Here is a 20,057-nt window from a genome sequence, read left to right as displayed (position 1 = left end):
TGCTGCTCCTGGTGGGGCCTGTGGCTGGGGTGGGTTGGGACAGGAGACTCCTACAGTCAGCCACAGTCTCTGGCCAGGCTTAAGCTGGGGCCACCTGGCTGGTCTCCGTCTTGGAGGCAGTGGCAGACGCCTCATCATCACCCAGGGGATTCTTGCCACAGCAGAGGGTAGTGAGCATGCAGTTCCGGAACTGGAAGGCAGAGGGTGCCAGTCAGGACTAGGCCCCACCACCCTGCCCATCTTCAGCCCACCACCCACAGCATGTCCCCTCACTAAGTCTGGCTCCTTGGGGGAGCTTGCTAAGTGTATGCTGCCCCACCACCAGAGATGCCAGGAACCCAGCAACAAGGGTTTTCATCAAATGATATTCCACAGTGTCCTGTGAATGCTTAGGACCTTCTGTGACTGATCTCTTGTAATTAGGATTTGGCCCTTCCCTGTAAATAGAAAAACCAAAGCCCAGAGAGGGAGACATCTGACTCCCTAGGTCACAAAGTCTGAATGTGGCAGAGCTAGGACATGAACCCAGAGTCTAAGTCCAGAGACCACATCCTTTCCTGCAGAGAGGCTTGGTTTTTAACAGCGGCTTGTTCCCTCATCTCCCGGTTCTAACATTTTTAGCAACTTCTTCAGCTTTGCAAACAGTGAAATCATTCCATTCCCAGTCTTGTAACTACTTGACATTTTCTGGTTGTATTTTGAGACAGACTCCATGCAGCCCAGGTTGACCGCCAGATCACTGTATGGTCTAAGATAGCTTTGAACTTCTGACCTGCCTGCTTCAGTCTCCCGAATGCTGGGGTATGGAGGTGCACGACCACACCCTGTTTTGGAGGTGGGGGATACACATCACCATGTAGCCCAGGCTGACCTGGATTTCAGGATCCGCCTGCCTCGGTGTTTAGATTACGGGTGTGTGCCTGATTCTGGCTGACTTGCAAAGCAGACTTCCAGAATGATTGGCCAGATGTATTTCACAGGAGCAGGTGCCAGGCCACCTGGAGGGCTTACTCCCAGGTTACCCAGAGACTGGGAGGTCGCCGACCTGAGAGCTCACAGCCTGCCAGCGGTCTCGGCAGAGCCTCTCTCCTGCCCCATCCCCTCCCCTCCCCTCCTTCCCCTCACTCCCCACCCCCACCCGGCCATCCCAGGTACCTGTTTATTCATCATGATGTAAATCACCGGGTTGTAGATGGAGGAGCTTTTGGCAAAGAAAGCCGGCAGGGTCATGAAGATGGGGCCAAAGTTGGAGCCTTGGTGGGTGAAGATGTAGAAGGCCACACTAGCGTAAGGAAGCCAGCAGATCAGGAAGAAGATGACCATGAGGATGACCATGCGGGTGACTTCTTTTTCTGCCTTCTGCGTGGTGGCTGATTCCTGCTGCTGGGCAGCCGCCTATAGGGGTACAGACCTGTGTCTAGCCCGGGGGTCCACACATACCTTGGCACCCAGCTCTGGCCACCCAGCACGGTCCTAGGGACACACACTGAGGCCCCCACTCATACCTCCTTGACTGTGAAAACCAGTTGCCCATAGCAGAAGAAGATGACGATCATAGGGATGGTGAAGTGGACCACAAACATGTAGATGACGAAGGACTCATTGTTGACCTCGGGCTTGAGCGTATAGTAGTCAATCCCACACGAGCACTGCATGCCCTCGGGGATGTACCTGAGGGTCAGTGCAAGGGACAATAGGGTTGGAAGGGAACACACGCTCAGCTGGGCCTAAGTGTGAGGTCCATGGAGGCTGGAGCTCCTGCAGGCCTTGGGAAGCATGGTATCGTTATTACCTGCTGGCCCCATCGCCAGGTGAGACTTATCCGTCTCTGCCCTGAGGGTGACTCTCAAGCTTCCTGCCACTTGACCACACCGCTCTTTTCCACCAGCCTGCTGCCCTTTGGTGGTTTAAGTGAGTTGGCAGAGGGTGCTGGGGAGGAGGGCTGAGGCCTATCCTGTAAATGCAGCAGTTTGAAGATGTGCGTCTCCTAGCAACAGCAACGCGTTCTACACTCAGGATGGACTTGCTACCATCTACGGGACTTTGGGCAGCTTCTAGAAACAAGGATGTTGTAATCGTGTCTGAGGATGGTGACACTGGGCTGCACTCAGAAACCCTAGACTGTCCGTTGAGTTTATGTGTACAGGCTTGCCGAGCCAAGTGCATGAAGATGTGGAAAGAGCAGCATGGGGTGATGGGCTCTGATTCAGCAAGGACCTCTAGGTGGGCTCCCAGAGGATGGGGAAGAGATATGAGGAGAGAAGGGAGATCTGAGGCTTCTGGGTACCAAACCACTATCCCTACCCTATCTTATCTTGCCTACATTTGGAGATGGTGACCTAGAGGTTGGATGGGACCCAGCTCCTGAGGCTACAATGACACCATGCATGTTGGGAAGGTTCAGCTTCCCATGGTGCTGAGGCCCAAGGTCAGAGAAAGCTGCCCCATGCCCAGGAGAACTCAACCAAAGAGGATTGTAGTTGGGCCTTGGCTTAGCTGAGGATTAGGGACTCGGCCAAGGTGAAGGGTTGGGGTGTCCAGGGTTCCCCTTGCCATGGGTCTCAGAGTTAAAATCAGACTTGTTGTACCACGACTTCTCCTTCTTTCTCCCCGCCTAGACCTTGCTTGGTCTGGGAAAGTTACCAGGATAGTTTTAGGGGCAAGACTGTGTAATATAAGGGAACCAGCCCACAGGCTCTGTGTTCCGAATGGGAATCCCACGAAGGCCTTGCTAGACCCAACGCTCAGTGCCATTACCTGGACCAGCCGACGAGTGGGGGAGCAGCACAGGCCAACGCCATGACCCAGGTGAAGGCCACACCCATAATGGCATGGTTCTCTCCGAAGCGGAAGTTGCTCATGGGCTTGCAGACCACTACATACCGCTCAATAGCCAGGACCACCAGGGACCACAGGGCGATTTCACCTGTAAGGTAGTTGATAGCCATCAGTCCTCCAGCTCTGACCTCAGACCAGAGAGAGCTAATAACCCCAGAGAAGACAGCGTGGAAGCCTCTGCACTGGACTTGAGTCAGGCCTTAGAGATGCAGTGAGTTTGGACTAGCCAGGAAGACGGAGGCGGATGAAGAATCCATGTGCCAGAGGAAGTGAGCAAAGGAACTCTAAAGAACCAAGAGCCTTTCCGTTTGGTTAGAGCTTTCAGATCATGAGAGACACTGCCACAGAAGGGCTGGACCTGTGGCTTCAGGCCACTCACTGGCTAGTGCTTTAGCAGGGAGAGAAGTAATGGAGTGCTACCAACAAGAATTTCTGGATGACAGGTGTGGCCTGGGCCTGACCCCGTGAGACAAGCTGACAAGCATGGCACCCTAGTTTGTCCAGAGACTGGGGGGCTGTGATCACAGACGGTAAGAGAGATGCCCAACCGTGCCACCAAGGCAGCAACCTGGGCAAGGGGGGGATAAGACAGCGTCCTTGGGACTTGTACAAGCTAGACCTGGCTTTGGGCTTTGTCATGCCCACTTCTCCCGTTTCCTCTTACATCTACTGGCGACATCCCTGGGTCCCAGTTGGGGCACCCCGACTCTGATTCTGGCCCTGCCACATCTCTAAATGTGTCTTTTGCTGCTCCCTGCCTCAGCTTCCTCAGCTCAACAGGCTCCATTGTTTCTGTGACAGCCTCATTGATTTTCCAGCCAAGTGAGAGAAAATGTTTGGAAACACCTGGTGTGGCAAGGCGGTCCACGCCTGTGATCCCAGCACTTGAGAAGCTGAGGCAGGAGGATCAGGAGTTCAAGTGCATCCTCAGTCACATAGTTTAAGGCCATCTGGACTACAAGACTGTACCCCTTCCCCAAAGGTAGAAAGAAAAAGAACAGAAACAAATGAATCCTCTGAGATTCCCATTGTATGGAGCAGGCACGTATGGTGGAGGCCAACAGGGTTGGAAAGGCAGTCACATAGATGCCCAGTACACTGATCCAATCGTCACCTGGACCAGAGACACTCATGAAGGACCTGGACCTGTGTGCCTTTTCTAGCTCATCCTGGTGCTCAGTCTGAGTCTGCCCCAGCTCAGCTGCCTCATAGGATACCCTCACACACCATGGCTCCCCAGTGAGCCCTTGACCTCTCTAAACCCATGTTTCTTGCATTACTCCAAAGGAGACAGATGAGCGTTCAATGTTTGCTCTAAACAGCAGCCTAGCTCAGCATCACAGTGTTGTCAATGAATAAACAAGGCCTTGGGACGACAGTGATTGAAGAGGAGTGGGAGAGAGACCCACTAGACCCCACTGCAGACCCTCCCTAGGCCCTTTCATGCCCCCTTGGCTCCCATACTACACCCCAGTCCCTCTGCTCATACCACCCAGTGTGGCGAAGAAGCCCTCCATGTTGCATCCCGTGGGCCCAAAGACGAAGTAGCCGTGCAGTGAGGTGTAGAGCGTGGTGGTGAATCCTCCGAAGACCATGAAAAGATCAGCCACGGCCAAGTTGAGCAGGATGTAGTTGAGCGGTGTGCGTAGCTTCTTGTGCTGTACGGTGACGTAGAGCGTGAGGAAGTTGATGGGGAAGCCCAGCACGATGAGCAGGAACATGTAAGCTGCCAGCATGGAGAACTGCCAGGGTTCAGCCAGGTAGTACTGTGGGTGCTCAAAGGGGCTGCGCACCACACCTGTGATGTTGGAGAAGGGCACATAGAAATCGGGGCCCTCCGGAACTCACCTACCCCATCCCTTCCCAATCCCCTGGCCCTGGCACTAGCTCATTTGTTCATGGCTGCGGCCCTCGGGCTGTTCGTCAACAGAGACCGAGGCTGCCTGGCGAGCTCAGCCACCTACAGCTCCCACAGCACAACTCCAGGCATCAACCCCCCCCAGACCCTTATAAAGTGACCTTCTCTCCCTAAGCCAGGGGCTGATTCAGCATCTGGGAGATATCATACTAAGAATACTAATCCCACTGCTGCTACTGGGGCCTAATTAGCTTGCAGCGGGGCCAAGGTGACACCAGGTGGAGGCCCTTGAGTAAAGGAAGAGTGTCTCATCTTGTCTTCCCCAGAGTCCCCCAGGAATTTTCTACCCATGTCAGTCTGGTGGCCTCAGGCTGTGACTGGGGTCTTAGGACCCTAAGTCCATTTCTCTGTGTTACTACTGACTTCCTGAACTCACCTACCCCATCCCTTCCCAATCCCCTGGCCCTGGCACTAGCTCATTTGGACAGATCTGAGCACAGTCAGCTTGGTCCATTACCACCCATCTCACCCCACCCCACCCGAGGCTCAGCAGCTCGATAACGATTTGTTGCATTCAATTGGAATTTGCTCACTCACTTGTTCATTAAACATTTATGAGCCAGCCACCTGGGAGATCAAGAAGGAGGCCATGGCCCTGCTCAGAGTGCTTCTGGCCTGAGTAAGACTCAGCCAGAGGAAGAAACACATTCCAGTCCAGGGAGGGATGACCATGGGCTATGGAGATGGGGATAGCCTGCTCAGGTGGGGCAGGACATGGACCCCGCTGCCAGGTTATTTAGGTGAGTGCGTGGGGCCTGGAGGTCATGGCAAGGGCCTAAGAAGTTTTGCCTTATCTAGAAAGCAACGGCCATACAGCTGGGTGAATCCCAGGGGCAGAGAGGATGACCAGAGACCTGGGGCTTCAGGGCTTCAGAACCCTGTGCAGGCTGAGAGATGCTGGTACTGGTCTGCTGGGGATGCCAATCTGGGGAGAGGCTGGTCCTGGACTAGCCTGGTGTCTGAGGATATGAGGCCAGCATCTCTGCCATGTAGCTGGGGTTCCCGGAGGCCCCCATGTATAGGTTACTCTAGGACCACTGTCCAGTTGGCACGTGCCTGGAGTACCCACTAAGTCCCAGGCAAGGGGTTTCATCCTGGGGGCCCACAGGAGACAAGAAAGCACGGGCTGCAAGAAGCTATCACCCCATGAGGGAGATGGTGGTGAGTAGCCCTTATGAGGGCTAGACAAAGAACAGAAGGAAAGTTCCCACTATGCAGAAGTCAGACCATGCAGCTTCTGAAGACTGCTCTGAGAAAGTGAGGGTTAAGAACTGATTGATGATGGGAGAAAACACCATGCCACTTGCCACACAGGTACCCAGGCCCTGGAGCTGGGTAGGAGCCTGGTCAGGGAAGTGTTCGCCTCTGAGCCTCAGGGCCCTTAAGCTCTCTCTTGCTCAGTCTCTTCACACCTGGGATTCCTAGATCTGTCTGCTCAGGAAAGCAACCCCGTTTCCTGCAGGTCCCGATTGGAGAAGAGGAACACAGCACTGGCATGTATGTCAAGGGCTGGGAGCTGGCCTCTAGCAGTTGAAGGAGCTTGGCTTGGTGATTAAGACCAATGTTAATGAGGTCAAGGTGGAGGCTTTGATTCTGACATGACCCTGGTGGTCACCCCCAGTTCTCCCCTGACCCCACCCAGCTCAGCAGCACCTCAGCAGCCTTGGCAGCCAGCTCGTGCTGGGGACAGCTGGGAAGCTGTCTTCAGGGGCTTTGCCCATCCCCTGGGCTCTAATGTGAACCTGCAGGGCAGACTGGACACAGTAGGAGCTTGGTAAACACCTGCTGACCCAGTGAGTGGGTGGGTGAGTGAGTGGGTGAGTGAGTGAGTGAGTGAGTGGGTGAGTGAATGGGTGAGTGAGTGGGTGAGTGAGTGGGTGAGTGAGTGAGTGAGTGAGTGGGTGAGTGAGTGAGTGAGTGGGTGAGTGAGTGGGTGAGTGAGTGAGTGAGTGGGTGAGTGAATGGGTGAGTGAGTGGGTGAGTGAGTGGGTGAGTGAATGGGTGAGTGAGTGAGTGGGTGAGTGAGTGGGTGAGTGAGTGAGTGGGTGAGTGAGTGGGTGAGTGAGTGGGTGGGTGAGTGAGTGGGTGAGTGAGTGGGTGGGTGAGTGGGTGGGTGAGTGAGTGGGTGAGTGAATGGGTGAGTGAGTGGGTGGGTGAGTGAGTGAGTGGGTGAGTGGGTGGGTGGGTGAGTGAGTGGGTGAGTGAGTGGATGGGTGAGTGGGTGGGTGAGTGAGTGAGTGGGTGAGTGAGTGGGTGAGTGAGTGGGTGGGTGAGTGGGTGGGTGAGTGAGTGGGTGAGTGAGTGGGTGGGTGGGTGAGTGAGTGAGTGGGTGAGTGAGTGAGTGAGTGGGTAGGTGGGTGAGTGAGTGAGTAGGTGGGTGAGTGAGTGAGTGGGTGAGTGAGTGGGTAGGTGGATGAGTGAGTGAGTGAGTGGGTGAGTGAGTGGGTGAGTGAGTGGGTGAGTGGGTAGGTGGGTGAGTGAGTGGGTGAGTGAGTGGGTGGGTGAGTGAGTGAGTGGGTGAGTGAGTGGGTGAGTGAGTGGGTGAGTGAGTGGGTGAGTGAGTGGGTGGGTGAGTGAGTGAGTGGGTGAGTGAGTGAGTGGGTGAGTGAGTGGGTAGGTGGGTGAGTGAGTGAGTGAGTGGGTGAGTGAGTGGGTGGGTGAGTGGGCAAGTCTCCTGGGGAAGCGCTGCCTCTCTCTAAGGTGGGTTAACAGACGCAACGTTCCAGGTTGAAAGCTGTCACTGAGATGAGAGGACACCGGGGTCCATACAGTGTGTGTTGCTTCAGTGAGACAAGTTCAGAGTTGAGATGGCCATTAGAAGTCATCAGCTCTGATTCGCCTATGCATCTTCCCTTGCAGAGACTGAGGCCTGGAGTCCACAGTGGGCCACTGAGGTCACGTGATTGGCCAGTAACTGCCAGGGCTATCACCACACAGTCCACAAAGTTCTGTGGGTTTCTACTGCTGTTTTCCTTCCCCCATCAACACAGTCCAGAGGAGAGGCTCCGCCTCTCTGCCTCATCAAAGCATGTCACTAGGGGAAAGGGCCTGCGCTGTGTCACATGGGCTCAGATGAAGCAGTGGTCATCCAAGAGGAGGCACAGATTCTAGCCTGTGTCTCGGAGTCACCAGGATACCCTGGAAAATCCCACTTTCCCCTCTGGGCCTCTGTTTGCTGGGCCTGGGAAACCCGGGGCACAACAACCACATACAGACTGCTCCCGGCCCGCTGTCCCCACCGGCACAACTGATGTGCCCTGGCTCCTCTGCACCCCCTTCATGTCCCACTCAGGCCCTGAGCCAGCGCAGTGGCACCCTTTCCTGAACACCTGCCCCTGCAGGCTAATGGGACTTGTCACCTCAGTCCTGCTCCTCTCTCAGGTCTCCAAGGACAGCTACTATGGCCACTCTCCACACCAGGGCCGGGCCCCATGGCGTGGCTCATCTGCTATCTGCCTTATCACCAACTAGACCAGTGGTTACCAACCTGTGGTTCACGAATTCTTTGGGGGTTGCATATCAGATATTTACATTACTATTCATAGCAGTAGCAAAATTACAGTTATGAAGTAGCAACAAAATAATTTTATGGTTAGGTCACCACAACATGAGGGACTGTATTGAAGGGTCACAGCATTTGGAAGGTTGAGAACCACTGACGCAGACCGTCTTGTTGTCCTCCTACTGAACCAAACTCAGTCGTGTATCTGGAATGCAGGTCAGCTGAGCCCGTTTTTCTGTGTGTTCAGCTCTTGGTCCACGGTGGTAGGTGTTCAAGACACACCATCCCTGTAGGCTAGGAACCCTCAGCGGAGGTGGAGTACAGAGTCCGGTGACCTGCAGCCTGGGTTCTCGTCCTCTCAGGAGTGTGGGTTACTGGGGCTGGGCTATGAAGAACTGTGAGGTGCTTGGATGCCAGGGCCCTGGGAAGCCATCTCTGAGGCTAGCTACCGCCACGTTGGCCGCTCAGAGGTACGGGCAGTCGCAGGGCACTGAATGGAGGATTAGGGACTTAAGCCACCAGCACTAATAGCTCTTAAGCCCCAGAAGGAAAAGTGCTGCTGGGTCAGCAGGCCCCTCCCTCTCTTCTCACCTGTGGCTTAGTCTTCCTGGCCGTGTCCTGGCCGTGTCACCAGGGCCTTGCTGAGGACGTCAAGGGAACCTGGAGGGAGACAGGTGTCCAGTCCTCTCCTGATGTTCGCTACCCACTCTATGGTGTTGAGTGCTGTGCCGTCTCAGGGCGGCGGACGGATGACCAGGGAGAAGCAGCCATTTGTTCTGAGCCCCACCCGCCCTGTTCCGCTCTGCCTTAGCTGTGCCAACTAGAGCCAGCAAGAGGCAGAGCCCGGGGGGCTTCTGGCCTTAGCAGCCTTTCAGACAGAATCTATAGAAAATTAAGTCTCACGGGAGCACAGGTGGCCAGGCGGACCCCTGCACACCTCAGAGGGTAGCCTCAGAGCCTTGGGGCGGGCCCACGAGCCTGGGGGCTGGCTGACACTGAGGAGCCACTGTGAGTCACAGGCAGGAAGGAGCACAATTGTTCCTGTGCTCTCAGAAGGTGTTTGGAGTCAGGATGAGGGATGAGGGAGCAGTCCCAGGGTGGGTGTTGTGGAATATTATTTTAAGATGTGATACATTTGTTTATGCTGTGGAACATTTCTTTAATGATGCAAAGATGTGTTGCATTCTTTTTTTTTTTTTTTTCCAGAGTTGAGGACCGAACCCAGGGCCTTGCACTTGCTAGGCAAGCGCTCTACCACTGAGCTAAACCCCCAACCCCGTGTTTCATTCTTTGATGTTGCATTTAACTCTGTGAAGCTGTGTTACTGTGCCTGTCTAAAACACCTGATTGATCTAATAAAGAACTGAACGGCCAACAGCAAGGCAGGAGAGGGACAGGTGGGGCTGGCAGGCAGAGAGAATAAAGAGAAGAAAAAGAGAGAAAAAAGAGATTTAGGAGCGAGAGGAGGAGGAGGGCTCCAGGGGCCAGCCACCCAGCCAGCCAGCCAGCCAGCCACCCAGCCACCCAGCCACCCAGCCAGCCAGCCACCCAGCCACCCAGCCACCCAGCCAGCCAGCCAGCCATGGAGTAAGAGTGAAAGTAAGATATAAAGAAGAAAAGGAAAAAGCCCAGAGGCAAAAGGTAGATGGGATAATTTAAGTTAAAAAAAAAAAAGCTGGCTAGAAACAAGCCAAGCTAAGGCCGGGCATTTATAAGAAAGAATAAGTCTCTCTGTGTGTGATTTATTTGGGAGCTGAGTGGCAGGCCTCCAAGAGAGTTAAGAGGAAAAAAGAGCCAACAAGAGATGGGGGCCTTGCCTGTGGTGGCCGCAATGCCCCTGTCATCGCTGTGTAAAGCCCAGGCCAGGGAAGAGGCACAACAGAGGGATGCAACCCTGAGGCACGGTCATGGGGACGCCTGGCTTCAGCAGCCATGAAGAGGGAAAGGTTAAGGAGTAGAGGCCCACAGACACCCCGCCTGGTATGGCCCAGCCAGTCAGCTGCCATCTTCCTCTTCCTCACAGTGGACATGACACACAGCATCAGTACACAAGCCCTGACAGTCTTACCAAGCTCTGGGGCTCCAGCCGTCACCTCTCCCTGATCCCATCCCCTTCCTGACAGAACTGGCACCTCTAGCTCCCTGTCCTAACTTCCTTCAGTCAGGGTCACTGTGGGCTCCATTCACAGATGCTGGCTATGGCTGAAAACTCCATATCCAAGCTGAAGGGCCTTGTGTACAGAGGTGGAAATGGAATCCAGTAGGGAAGAAGCAGAACAGGGTGCTCAGTGTGAAGGCTGCCTAAGGGTGTGGGTCCAACTTTGGTTCAGCAGGTACGTTTGTTCAACCAGAGAGTGCCTCTGGCCTCAGTTTCACTATTTGTGTGGGCACCCCTAGAGGCTGCTCAGACCAGACATGACGATGCTTCAGCAAGAACTGGAGCTGTGGCCAGGCTCAGCCTCAGGGGCTTGGCTCCCAGCAGGACTCTTCCTGAATTTCTGTGTGATGGGCTGAGAGGATGCATGCCGGCATCTCAGTCAGCCCCCACCCCCACCCCCACCCCCCCACCAGCCACAGACCATCTGATCTGTCACTGTGATTGACGCCTGTTGGGTAGCTGGCGCTGTTTCCTCCCTCGCCCCACTTCTTTCCCAGCCATATGCAAATGAGTTCAGTTCAAGGCACGCGCTAATGGAAATCCTAACACATTAATAAATGTTTAGTGCGAGAGAGAGCATGCATGATCATAAGCAATTAGACACTCGACGGAGGAGTTGTGTTGGCACAACTGTCTGGCTCCCTCCTTCATTCCCTCCATCATCTCCACAGAGGGGGGAGGTGTTGGGGGGGGAGGGCCTGGACCTTGCCTGGCTCCTTCCTTCATCTCCACAGAGGCAGAGGGGGTGGGGAGGGCCTGGACCACACCTCACCTCTGTCGCTCACTCTACTCTCACCTCTCATCCCAGCAGAGGGCATGCTACTGCCAGCCTCACAAGGAGGTCTTCAGCATGGCTCCTAGCCACTCAGTTTCCCTGCTCCCGCCCGTTAAGATACTGTGTGTGTGGTGGGGAGGCGGGTGTTGCTGCCTGTCCCTGGGCAGGTAGCATGCAGGAGGACTTCAGAGATTACAACTCTAGGTGCTCACTCAAGGCTGGAAGCCCAAGGGCCCTAACTAACACCTGCTGCTCTTCTAGTCATGACCGGCACGGGGGCTGCGGCTGCACAGAGGTGCCCAGTGTGTGTGAGTTCTCCTTCCAGATTCTGCCTGATACCCTTTCCCCAACATTCTATGGATCCCAACTGGACCCCCCCCCCCCCATGCCTCATGCCCTGGAAGGAAGGGAAGGAGCCACAAGGCTGAGTATCCTGTGGAAGCGGACCCCTTGACTGGTGTACAGGGCGGGCTCCAGGAGTTCCAAGGACAAGACTATTCATCGGAGGTAGGTATCTTATTTTGTTGTCAAAATGGATCCTCATTCAAACAAAATAAATAAACAACAACAAAAACATCCATGTCCCTGCCCCTTGTTGCCATTTGATTCGATTACGTTTTAAAAGCACGAAAAAGCAATGTTCCTTTCCAATCAAATTAGAAACAGGTGCACTTTTGCATAAGGAAATTAAGTTGCAGACAATATGAGGATTTGCTAAAACGCAGACACTGATGAAAACGAGTAGCCCTTTTATTTGTCGTTATTGAGGCAATCTGTTGGCAAAGTGTTCACGGTAACGGTCTGACAGATCTGCGGACTCCAGCAGGCTGCCATGAACACTTGAGCCCTTCTGAAAGTAACAGATTTTTTTTTTCTTAGAAAATATATGTACGTTCTCTTCTGCATCTCCTGGCGCTATTTACAAGGCACGAAATGCCATAAATAGGAAATCTGTGGTTACACAAGGCGAGGCCCCTCCCCATTATACAAACTTCATCTGGGCAGGAGACACATTCTGAGGGTTTAATTCTTTCTCCTCTACAGTCTGGGTACAACAAGGAGCCAGGGGAGCGGGTGGTCCCAGAGGTCAGTCAGGGCTCACGAGCCAGTGTCGTCGATGCGTCTCCGGCAGTAGGGGCAGCAGGCATGCTGGAGCACCAGCAGCTCATAGTCCTCCGAATGGAACATCTGAGGAGAGACAGCCCATGACACAGGGAAGCAGGGCCAGGTGCCCTAAGCCCCGAGGAGAAACAGCTAAGCAGGGAGTTGCTGCCAACAACAGCAGATCGATAGGACTGGAGGGCTCTTCATTCTGAATGAAGTCCACAGGTGCATCATCCCTCAGCCAGGGCAGTGCAGAGCAGGAACCAGGTAAGGTCCACTGCAGCCAGCTGGGCAGATGCAAAGGGCAGGCTGGGGCCAGCTCACGCTCCTCCCCCGACATGCCCGGCTTCCCACGGGAGACACAAAGAACGCAAGAGCAGGAGAGCCTGCCAGCGGTAGGCTGGGTACCTGAAAGCAGGAGGGGCACATGGTGATGGAGGCGTCGGGCAGCAGCGAGCGGAAGTACTGCCATTGCAGCGGTGGAGGCCAGCGCTTGATGAGAACGTCCCTTCGGCTCATGGAACGCAGCACTGACCGGTTCACCACCACGGGCACGAACTCAGAGCCACCTTGCTGTGAGGGGGGATGTACATGGGTGCTGTATCCTTGGCCTGATCTTAGGATCCTTGGTGGCCAAAGGGACAGCACCACATCTCAACTCCAGGCAGCCCTGACAGTGACAGGCCCCGCCCCCATGCCAGCACTGAAGTGTCCTTGGAATCACTCAGTCACCACAGGAAGCTGTCCAGTTCTCTCTCCCACTGCCATGTCTGAAGTTGTAGCTAACTGCCACACTACCCAAGGGTCCCTGTGTGCCTGGGGGAAGTACGGATGGCTCTCCACCAGGCCTCTCAGCACCCTCCCACTCTTGGGGCGTCTCACCTCAAAGCTCAGCTTGGCTGTGAATGGGTCATCATCTCCTAGGGAGTTCACGGTCTCATCCAGCCTCAGTGTCTGGGAACCTGGAGGGTTCTAGTCAAGGATGGAGCTGGAGGTCCAGTAAGGCATAGGCACCACCCTCCAGCCCATAATTCACTCCCAGGAGCTCAGCCAGGGCTGACCTCTCTCACAGACTTGGGGGAGTGGTACAGTGGCTGGAAGAGGCCTCCAGGTGGAAGATGGGGAGGGGGGCACAGGCCAGAGAAGGAGAGAAGGGGCCCCATGGGGACCATCAGCTTCCCCTATCCTCCACGGCTCACAGGGAGCGGCCATTCAAGGGCCCTGAGTGTGTGGAGAGCACAGGCCCAGCTGCAGCCTGAGAAACTCAGCAGTCACAGCCACGGAGTGAAGGGCAAAACCCTTACGGAATCCAGTCAGTCCTACCACCCTTCCCGCTGCCCAGTGGCGATGGAGCTGGTATAAGGCAGAGGCAGGAGGGCCTCATGTAGGGATTAGGTGGGTATGGCCGACTGTTCCAGTGAGGATCACCAAGGATGCTAAAATACCCACAGGGGATCAGCTGTCCTAGGGTTTCAGCCAGACTACTGGCGGCCACCTCTGTAACTACCTAAGGACGAAGCACTCGGACAACAGAATCAGGGGGACAGAGAGGCCTCCACGAGAATAGGGTGGACATCCTGGAGCTTCAGCCTGAGTAGTGACTGCTACCACTGCATGAAAAAGCTACCTGAGTCGAAATCTGGGGGTCCCTCAAGAATACACACTACTCCTTCTGCTTAGCTGCATGGGCCAGAGGCAGGATCGGTGTCTTCATGAACAGGGTAGGGGACCTCACAGGAAGATGACGGTGCCCCTCTCCTCGTGCCTACGGGCTCTGATGTTAGTCTTCACTACGTGGGGACCTCCAGTCTTTCTGGATCTCATTCCTTCCATCCCTGCCTGTTGGCACAGACCACGCGGAGGCCCCTGCCCTGCCCAGCCCAGGCCTGGAGCGTAGGATACCGTTGCTTGCCACCTCCTGCCATTTGCTCTCCCTCTTGTGTCTTGGAGCCTCCAGGTCGATGAGGGCAACAGCTTCTTCGTCGGTGATTCCCTCTTCCAGGTAGAACTCCACCAGGTGCAGTACCTCTGCGGGGACAGGGAGGGGCTGGAGAATAGCCTCGGGGAGCGTGGGACTGTCGCTCACACCAGAGCATGCCCCCTCCCCACAGCAGCTGCTTTGAAGCGAGGTGGGCAGGACAGCTCCTGCAGCCTCCCAGACTGAACAATGAACCCGAGCTTGTCACTATGATGAGAGTGGGGCTTCTGGTTGGGGACATGCTGGGCCCTGTCTCTGGATCCTGACAGCACTTCTTCATGGAAGGCATGGTGGCATCGGCTTATGCACAATGTCACAGGTCTTGAAGCAAGGGAGTGGCTCACCATAGGAAGAGGCAGAGAAGATAAAGGGCTGGCGGCAGTTGATGCACACGTTGCCCAGGTTGTTGAGCAGCGGGTTGTTGGTGGAACAGCGGTAGCACAAGGGTACCAGTTCCTACAAAACACGCGCGTGTCTGCCCAGGCTGAACCAGAAGTATGCTCACATCCACTCCCTCCAGGGCAAAGAACTGCATGCTGCGGGGAGCCTGGCCGAGGCCTACAGACAGAACTGAAGACTCCATCTGCGGCCCACTAACCCAGACACTCCCTCCAAGTCAGGCCTCAGCAGGACACTGTCTTCCTGGGAACAACTGTACCCACTGTCACTTCCTGCCACTCACCAGGCTCTAGCAGTGTGTCAGGCACACCATGGATGCTGCACAAGTGGCCTCTGCCCTCCTGTGGGGAAGGGTTTGTAAACACCCATCTGACAGAGCAGGAGACTGAGGCACTGGAAGCCTGAGGCACAGCTAGGACGTGGTAGACCTAGGATTGGAACCCAGGCCTATTGACAAGTCCCTGCTCTGAGCTTAAAATCGGGGCTATATAGATCTGGGTTGTTGATGCTGCAGGAAATCTGTTGGGATGCAGCCTGGGGGAGCACAGGGACACCCAGGAAGAGGGTCAGCCCTGAGCTAGGCTTGAGGGAAGAGACAGTCTCTGAGCATGGAGGAGCTGACAGCACTAAAGGTCAGGGTGGGCTGGAGCATAGCAGGCCAAGTGGAGGGCAGAGGGCAGCTAAGAGGAGGGGACAGACGAGCTCACAGGCAGGGGAGCCCTGAGAACACAAGAGCCATCTTTCAAACAGACCCCAGACCAGGCTCAGAGTCACACCCTCACCTCACTGTCATGGAAAGGCTTGGAACGGATGGTCAGGGTGCCCAGCTCAATGGACTTCTGGATCCTCGCGGGGATCTGCAGCCCCCGCAGCTTGTCGTAGGCATGCCGGGCCAGCTTGTAGGCACCCAGGGCCTTGCTCTGCTTGGCCAGTGTGAAGAGGGTATTCCTGACATTGGCAAGGTTAAGGACAGCAGAGGTGTGAGGGAGCCAATACTACCCGCCCTGGGCTAGAAAAAGTATCTTGTGCTGGTAGCAGACCATAGTCAGGAACTGAAGAGATATTTGTTCATTCTGAGGTCTATCTCTCTAGGATGGCAAGGCCCAGGAATCTTTCCAGAGACAAAGGTAATACAGGGTCTTTTCTGGGTGTCTCTGTCTCTGTCTCTGTCTCCCTCTCTCTCCTCTCTTGCAGAGGTGGGGGGCATCATGGTCTCACTATGTAGCCTAGGCTAGCCTCAAACTTTGGTGCTGAGATAGCAGCCATAACCTGACTTAAGGCTCTGGGCCTCCTGGTGGCTTTCCCTGCCCTGCTGCACCTGCCCATCCAGATCCAGGACACCTGGCACCAGGGTTCTCCTGCCCTGCCCTACCAGCTGGTGTAGACTGGCTCACAGGGGCCACACAGCACTCAAGACTCCCCTGCTCTCTGGGGTCCCTCTGGGCCCCTCATCGGAGGACAACAGACCTCTGTATGGCACGTGAGGTCACCTCCAATCTGGCTGTGCCCAAGCCCTTCTCACCCTCCCTGCCTCCCCAGAAAGCGGCTTGGCCCTGGCATCCCAAGGTGCACGGCCCTCGCTCTCCTTCCTCAGCACGACCTCTCTAACACTGTCCCGGCAGGCAACTTGTGCTGCTGTCTCCCTAGCTGGTCCACTCTAACTCCTCCACGCCCGGGACCGTGTCAGCCGCCACTTCCGTGTTTCCACTGGACACCACCAGGGCAGGCTCGACACTCAAGTTAGCTAAGACGCTGACTCAACCGAACTTTAAGACAAGTGAGATCCAGGAACTGAGGGCAGCAAGGATGGCTGTGCACTCCCTTGTTGGGCCTGACCTGCCAGTGAAAGGGGTTATCACAGTGAAGGCCATTTGTTTGGGGCGCTTCCCTGAGGAGCAAACGATGAGTCTGGACCCTCCAGGAAATGAGTTCTTAACGGTGAGCGGGGGTGCTTTTCTGGGAGGCGTTCCTCCAGGAGCCAGGTGGACCAGCCAGATGAGGACAGGGAGATGGCTTGTCAAAGGTTGGACCATTTCTCCTCTGTGCTTCTGGCCCTGCTGTATCTCCTTGGCAGGGGAGGAGTAGACTCACAGGGCCTCGCTACGCCACCCACCCTCTTGATAATCTTCCCCGCGGCCTGGCTCTGGAGCACTGGAGGTAACCTCCTCTGGGCAGCTGTCCCTGACGAGGCCCAGCCTTACCTCCATTTTACTCTTGGACACAGTGCACCTATCCTTGAAACAGGTCTTGCCTCTTGTCACCACCCCTACTAGATGGCAGCTTTGTCACCTGGACTAACATGCCCCCTGCCCCCCCCCCCCCATTCCAGCAGAAGGTCTGCCTGGGCTTCCTGGTCCCAGCCCCACCCTTCTTTGTGCGTTCTGGGAGGCCTGGGATAGGGTGCTGGCCAGAACGGCAGGTCAGGGGCCGCTAGACAGCCCTGGAAGCTAATCTCCCCTTGGCACCGGGCACTCAGCTGCCCAGCTGAGCCTCTCCCCACTCCCCAGTGGTTGCTGAGAGAGGGCGCTTCTGCCAGTAAAGTGCTCTGTGGAGCACTGGGGCCATTAGACAGAGGGCTGGGAGGGTGGCGGGGGAGGATACACTTTCGAGATGCCCAAGGGGGTGGCCTTGGTCAGGCTGTGCAGCAAGAACTTGGAGATGTTGAAGAGGGTTTCAGGGAGGTCAAAGCTGAACGGCTCCTCCTGCAGTGAAAGAGAGAGCACAGCATTCCCACTGAAGGAGGTGGGCGCCCTGAGCACCCACTGTGTGCTGGCCAGTGCGGCTGCCTTTAACACAGGCTTGTGGGCTATGCACTTTCAATCACACTGTACCAGGGAGGGACGTGATGCCCTAATAAAGGACAGCCCATGTCACCCACCAGAATGGGGCAGAGATGAGATTCAAACCCAGGGCTTAGCCCCTCAACCCCAGAGAATGTGCTTCTCACAGCTGCAGTGTCCCTGGGGACACTCCATTTCCTGAGCGCAAGACCTTTATGGGAGTGAGGACATGGCCTAGTGGGATGCTTAACCCCTTCCTGCGGGACCCAGCAAGTCTATTCTTTGTTCCTCAACAGCGGCTGATGCAAAATGTGCCACCAAAAGCACATGACGCTCAGGCTGGCCCAGGCTCTAACCGGTGGTCTCCACGACCACTGGTGGAATGAACAGACCTGTTGCACCCAGGGGCTGCCAGAAGTACAGTCAAGCCCATCAGGGACGGTTCTATGCACAGGGCTGTGCATGGCGAAGACCTGCTTTGAGGGAGTCTGACAGTGCCATCAGGCTACAGTGCAAACCACACCAGTTATTGGCAGGCCGGTCAGCTCCCCCCTGCCCGGAGCTCTCCCGAGGGTCTGGCGGGCTCTCTCATAACGACCACCAGGCTTGACCCCGGTGAGGCCCAAAGTTGTGAGAAGTGACTTTCTACTTCTCTGGTTCAGAGTCCAGAAAATTCTCTCCAGCGACTTCTCTCTAGTGTTGTCTGAATTCCTAATTACATTTTTCTTCCTATTTTCCTTTTTTTCCCCTCCTCCTCCTCCTCCTCCTCCTCCTCCTCCTCCTCCTCCTCCTTTTTGTTTGTTTATATTTGGAGAAGGGGTCTTTGGCTTAGGTTGGCTGTGATCTCCTTATGTAGCCAAGGATGATCCTCCTGCCTCCACCTCCTGAGTGCTGGGATTCAGGTATGTGCCACCATGCTGGTTTACCCATTTACATCTCTGCAGCTTCTGTTGGCTCCAGGAATGGAGAGAAACTTGAGCCACGGGCTCTCCTGGGTGTGAGCTTGAAGACTCCAGGCACTCTGTGAGCAATCCAGATCAGCACTGCCTCCCCAGGAAAGAAGCCCTGGGCCTCTGGAAGGGTCTGGGTTTCTCTTTGCTACCTTATGATCCACTCTCACGCAGGGCTGCAGGCCCAGTACCAAATCCGCAGTTGCCCTGGTCACAGCCTGCCTGCCACAAAGCCTTCCCTCTACTCTTCTTAGGCACTGTCCCCTCCTTGGTGGAGGGACCACCTCTTCAAAGGAGCCACCTCCAGGCTTTTCCCTTGAGGGGCTGTCCTGCTGACTATACTGTGAGTTCCTTATGGCAGGGACTATGTCTGGCTCACCACTGGGTTCAGGCCTCATCACAGGGACTGTCACACACAGGCACTGGTTGGAGGAATAGCCCAAGAAAGCAGCTTGGGCCTGGAGGCCAGCCTGGGTCCCAAGGGTGGCCCTAGCTCAGCACCATGTGCATCAGGAACAGAGCTCACTGTTAGGTGAGAAGACTCCTGCACAGACAGAGAGCAGGGAGAAGCAAGGCACGCTGGGAATTCAGGAGCCAAGGGCTGGGCACCCAAGGCAGCTTAGCATGCCCGGGCCTGGCCTGCCTCCAACACCAAGCTGGGTGCAAGCTCCCTGGTTCATAGCTTTTCAGCTGTTTGAGACAGGGGCCTGAATGGAAGACGAGCCCGCTTGAACCCACAGATGCTGCTGGCACAGAGAAACGGCACCAGGGCTACACAAGGCCCAGTGGGACCTAATGCTTCCCAGAGACTAGGAGAGTGAGAGAGCAAAGGGCAGGGACGCTCAGGGAAGCAGGGCCTCTGAGAGGCCAGAGAGCCGACACTGGACTGAGCTGAGTGGGCTCTGAAAGCTGCTATGAACCTTCCACCGGCGGTACGCCGGGCACCAGAGCCACATTTCCAAAGTGAGCTCGAGAGTCCTCGTAGACACCCCACCTATCATCTCCATTTCACAGACATGGAGAGTGAAGTACAGAGAAGGTGCAGGACTTTCCACGGTCACACATCGGCGTGACACGAGGCATCCCGAGTCACCTCGGAACCCACATCCCAGAGGCTGGGAGGACAGACTGCTGTCAGTAAGGACCAAGGCCAGCCTCCACCACGTGCTAACTGTGGCTCTCTGTGCGGCACCTGGGCGTCCTCGCCTGCACAAGAGGGTGAGGTACTCCTCTCACAGCACGGCTGAAGATGAGGCGATCCCTACGGTAAAGCCTACCGTGTCCACACAGCAGGAACTTACTGACGGGTCGCTGGTGTGGCCCAGCTTGCTGCCACACGATAAGCTCACTGTGGGTTAATCAAGACTGTGGCGGGCTGAGGAGACATGGGATGAGGTAGATGGTGACTCATTTAACGTGGCCTCATCACAAGAATCAGGGAATGATCTCAACCAATTGTGGGTCTCTGGAGATCAGGCCAACCCTCTCACTTTATAGAGGAGACTAGGGGCCAGAGAGAGAACCTGAGCCTTCACGTATCGAGAGAGGTATCAAAGACTGAACTAGAAACTGGAAAGGCCTATCCCAGCTCGGGACTATAATCCTGAGTCCCGAGTTTGCTTCATGTCAAAAATGGCAGGTGAGGGGAAGCTCTT

The 20,057-nt window shown here is 55.6% G+C and overlaps 2 protein-coding genes across 9 annotated transcripts in view; both read right to left on the bottom strand.

Annotated features, from left to right (window-relative positions):
* On the bottom strand, positions 1-8,037 carry Rho (rhodopsin). Its single transcript, XM_052721556.1, has 6 exons — positions 7,969-8,037; positions 4,328-4,673; positions 2,758-2,926; positions 1,506-1,716; positions 1,156-1,395; positions 1-190 (listed from the first exon to the last, which is right to left on the bottom strand). Exons 1-6 carry the CDS (start codon positions 8,035-8,037, stop codon positions 80-82), a joined length of 1,146 nt encoding a protein of 381 aa, XP_052577516.1. The 3' UTR covers positions 1-79.
* A 3,886-nt stretch (positions 8,038-11,923) lies between these two features.
* Ift122 (intraflagellar transport 122) overlaps positions 11,924-20,057 on the bottom strand; it is a 74,037-nt gene continuing 65,903 nt past the window's right edge. For 7 of the 8 annotated variants that reach the window (XM_052722007.1, XM_052722010.1, XM_052722011.1 and 4 more), the window contains 7 exons: positions 17,274-17,374; positions 15,455-15,620; positions 14,618-14,729; positions 14,198-14,323; positions 13,178-13,257; positions 12,704-12,868; positions 11,924-12,379 (listed from right to left, as the gene is read on the bottom strand). In XM_052722007.1, the coding sequence (XP_052577967.1) occupies positions 12,290-12,379; positions 12,704-12,868; positions 13,178-13,257; positions 14,198-14,323; positions 14,618-14,729; positions 15,455-15,620; positions 17,274-17,374 (840 nt within the window). In that variant the 3' untranslated portion in view covers positions 11,924-12,289. Of the gene's footprint in view, positions 12,380-12,400; positions 12,869-13,177; positions 13,258-14,197; positions 14,324-14,617; positions 14,730-15,454; positions 15,621-17,273; positions 17,375-20,057 lie in introns of those variants that run through there. The other variant, XM_052722009.1, reaches the window with a different exon arrangement.

The sequence above is a fragment of the Peromyscus californicus genome, unplaced genomic scaffold, assembly GCF_007827085.1.
Source record: "Peromyscus californicus insignis strain IS unplaced genomic scaffold, ASM782708v3 Scaffold_6__1_contigs__length_162567912, whole genome shotgun sequence".
Classification (NCBI taxonomy): Eukaryota; Metazoa; Chordata; class Mammalia; order Rodentia; family Cricetidae; genus Peromyscus; species Peromyscus californicus.
This window is presented reverse-complemented; position numbering and strand designations above follow the sequence as displayed.

Coding starts and splice junctions, on each gene's coding strand:
- Rho (XM_052721556.1), bottom strand. CDS start 8,037: ATGAAGGGGGTGCAGAGGAGCCAGGGCACATCAGTTGTGCCGGTGGGG. Junction 4,674..7,968: donor CAGCGGGCCGGGAGCAGTCT/GTATGTGGTTGT, acceptor TGAGTTCCGGAG/GGCCCCGATTTCTATGTGCC. Junction 191..1,155: donor ACATCATGATGAATAAACAG/GTACCTGGGATG, acceptor TCTGCCTTCCAG/TTCCGGAACTGCATGCTCAC.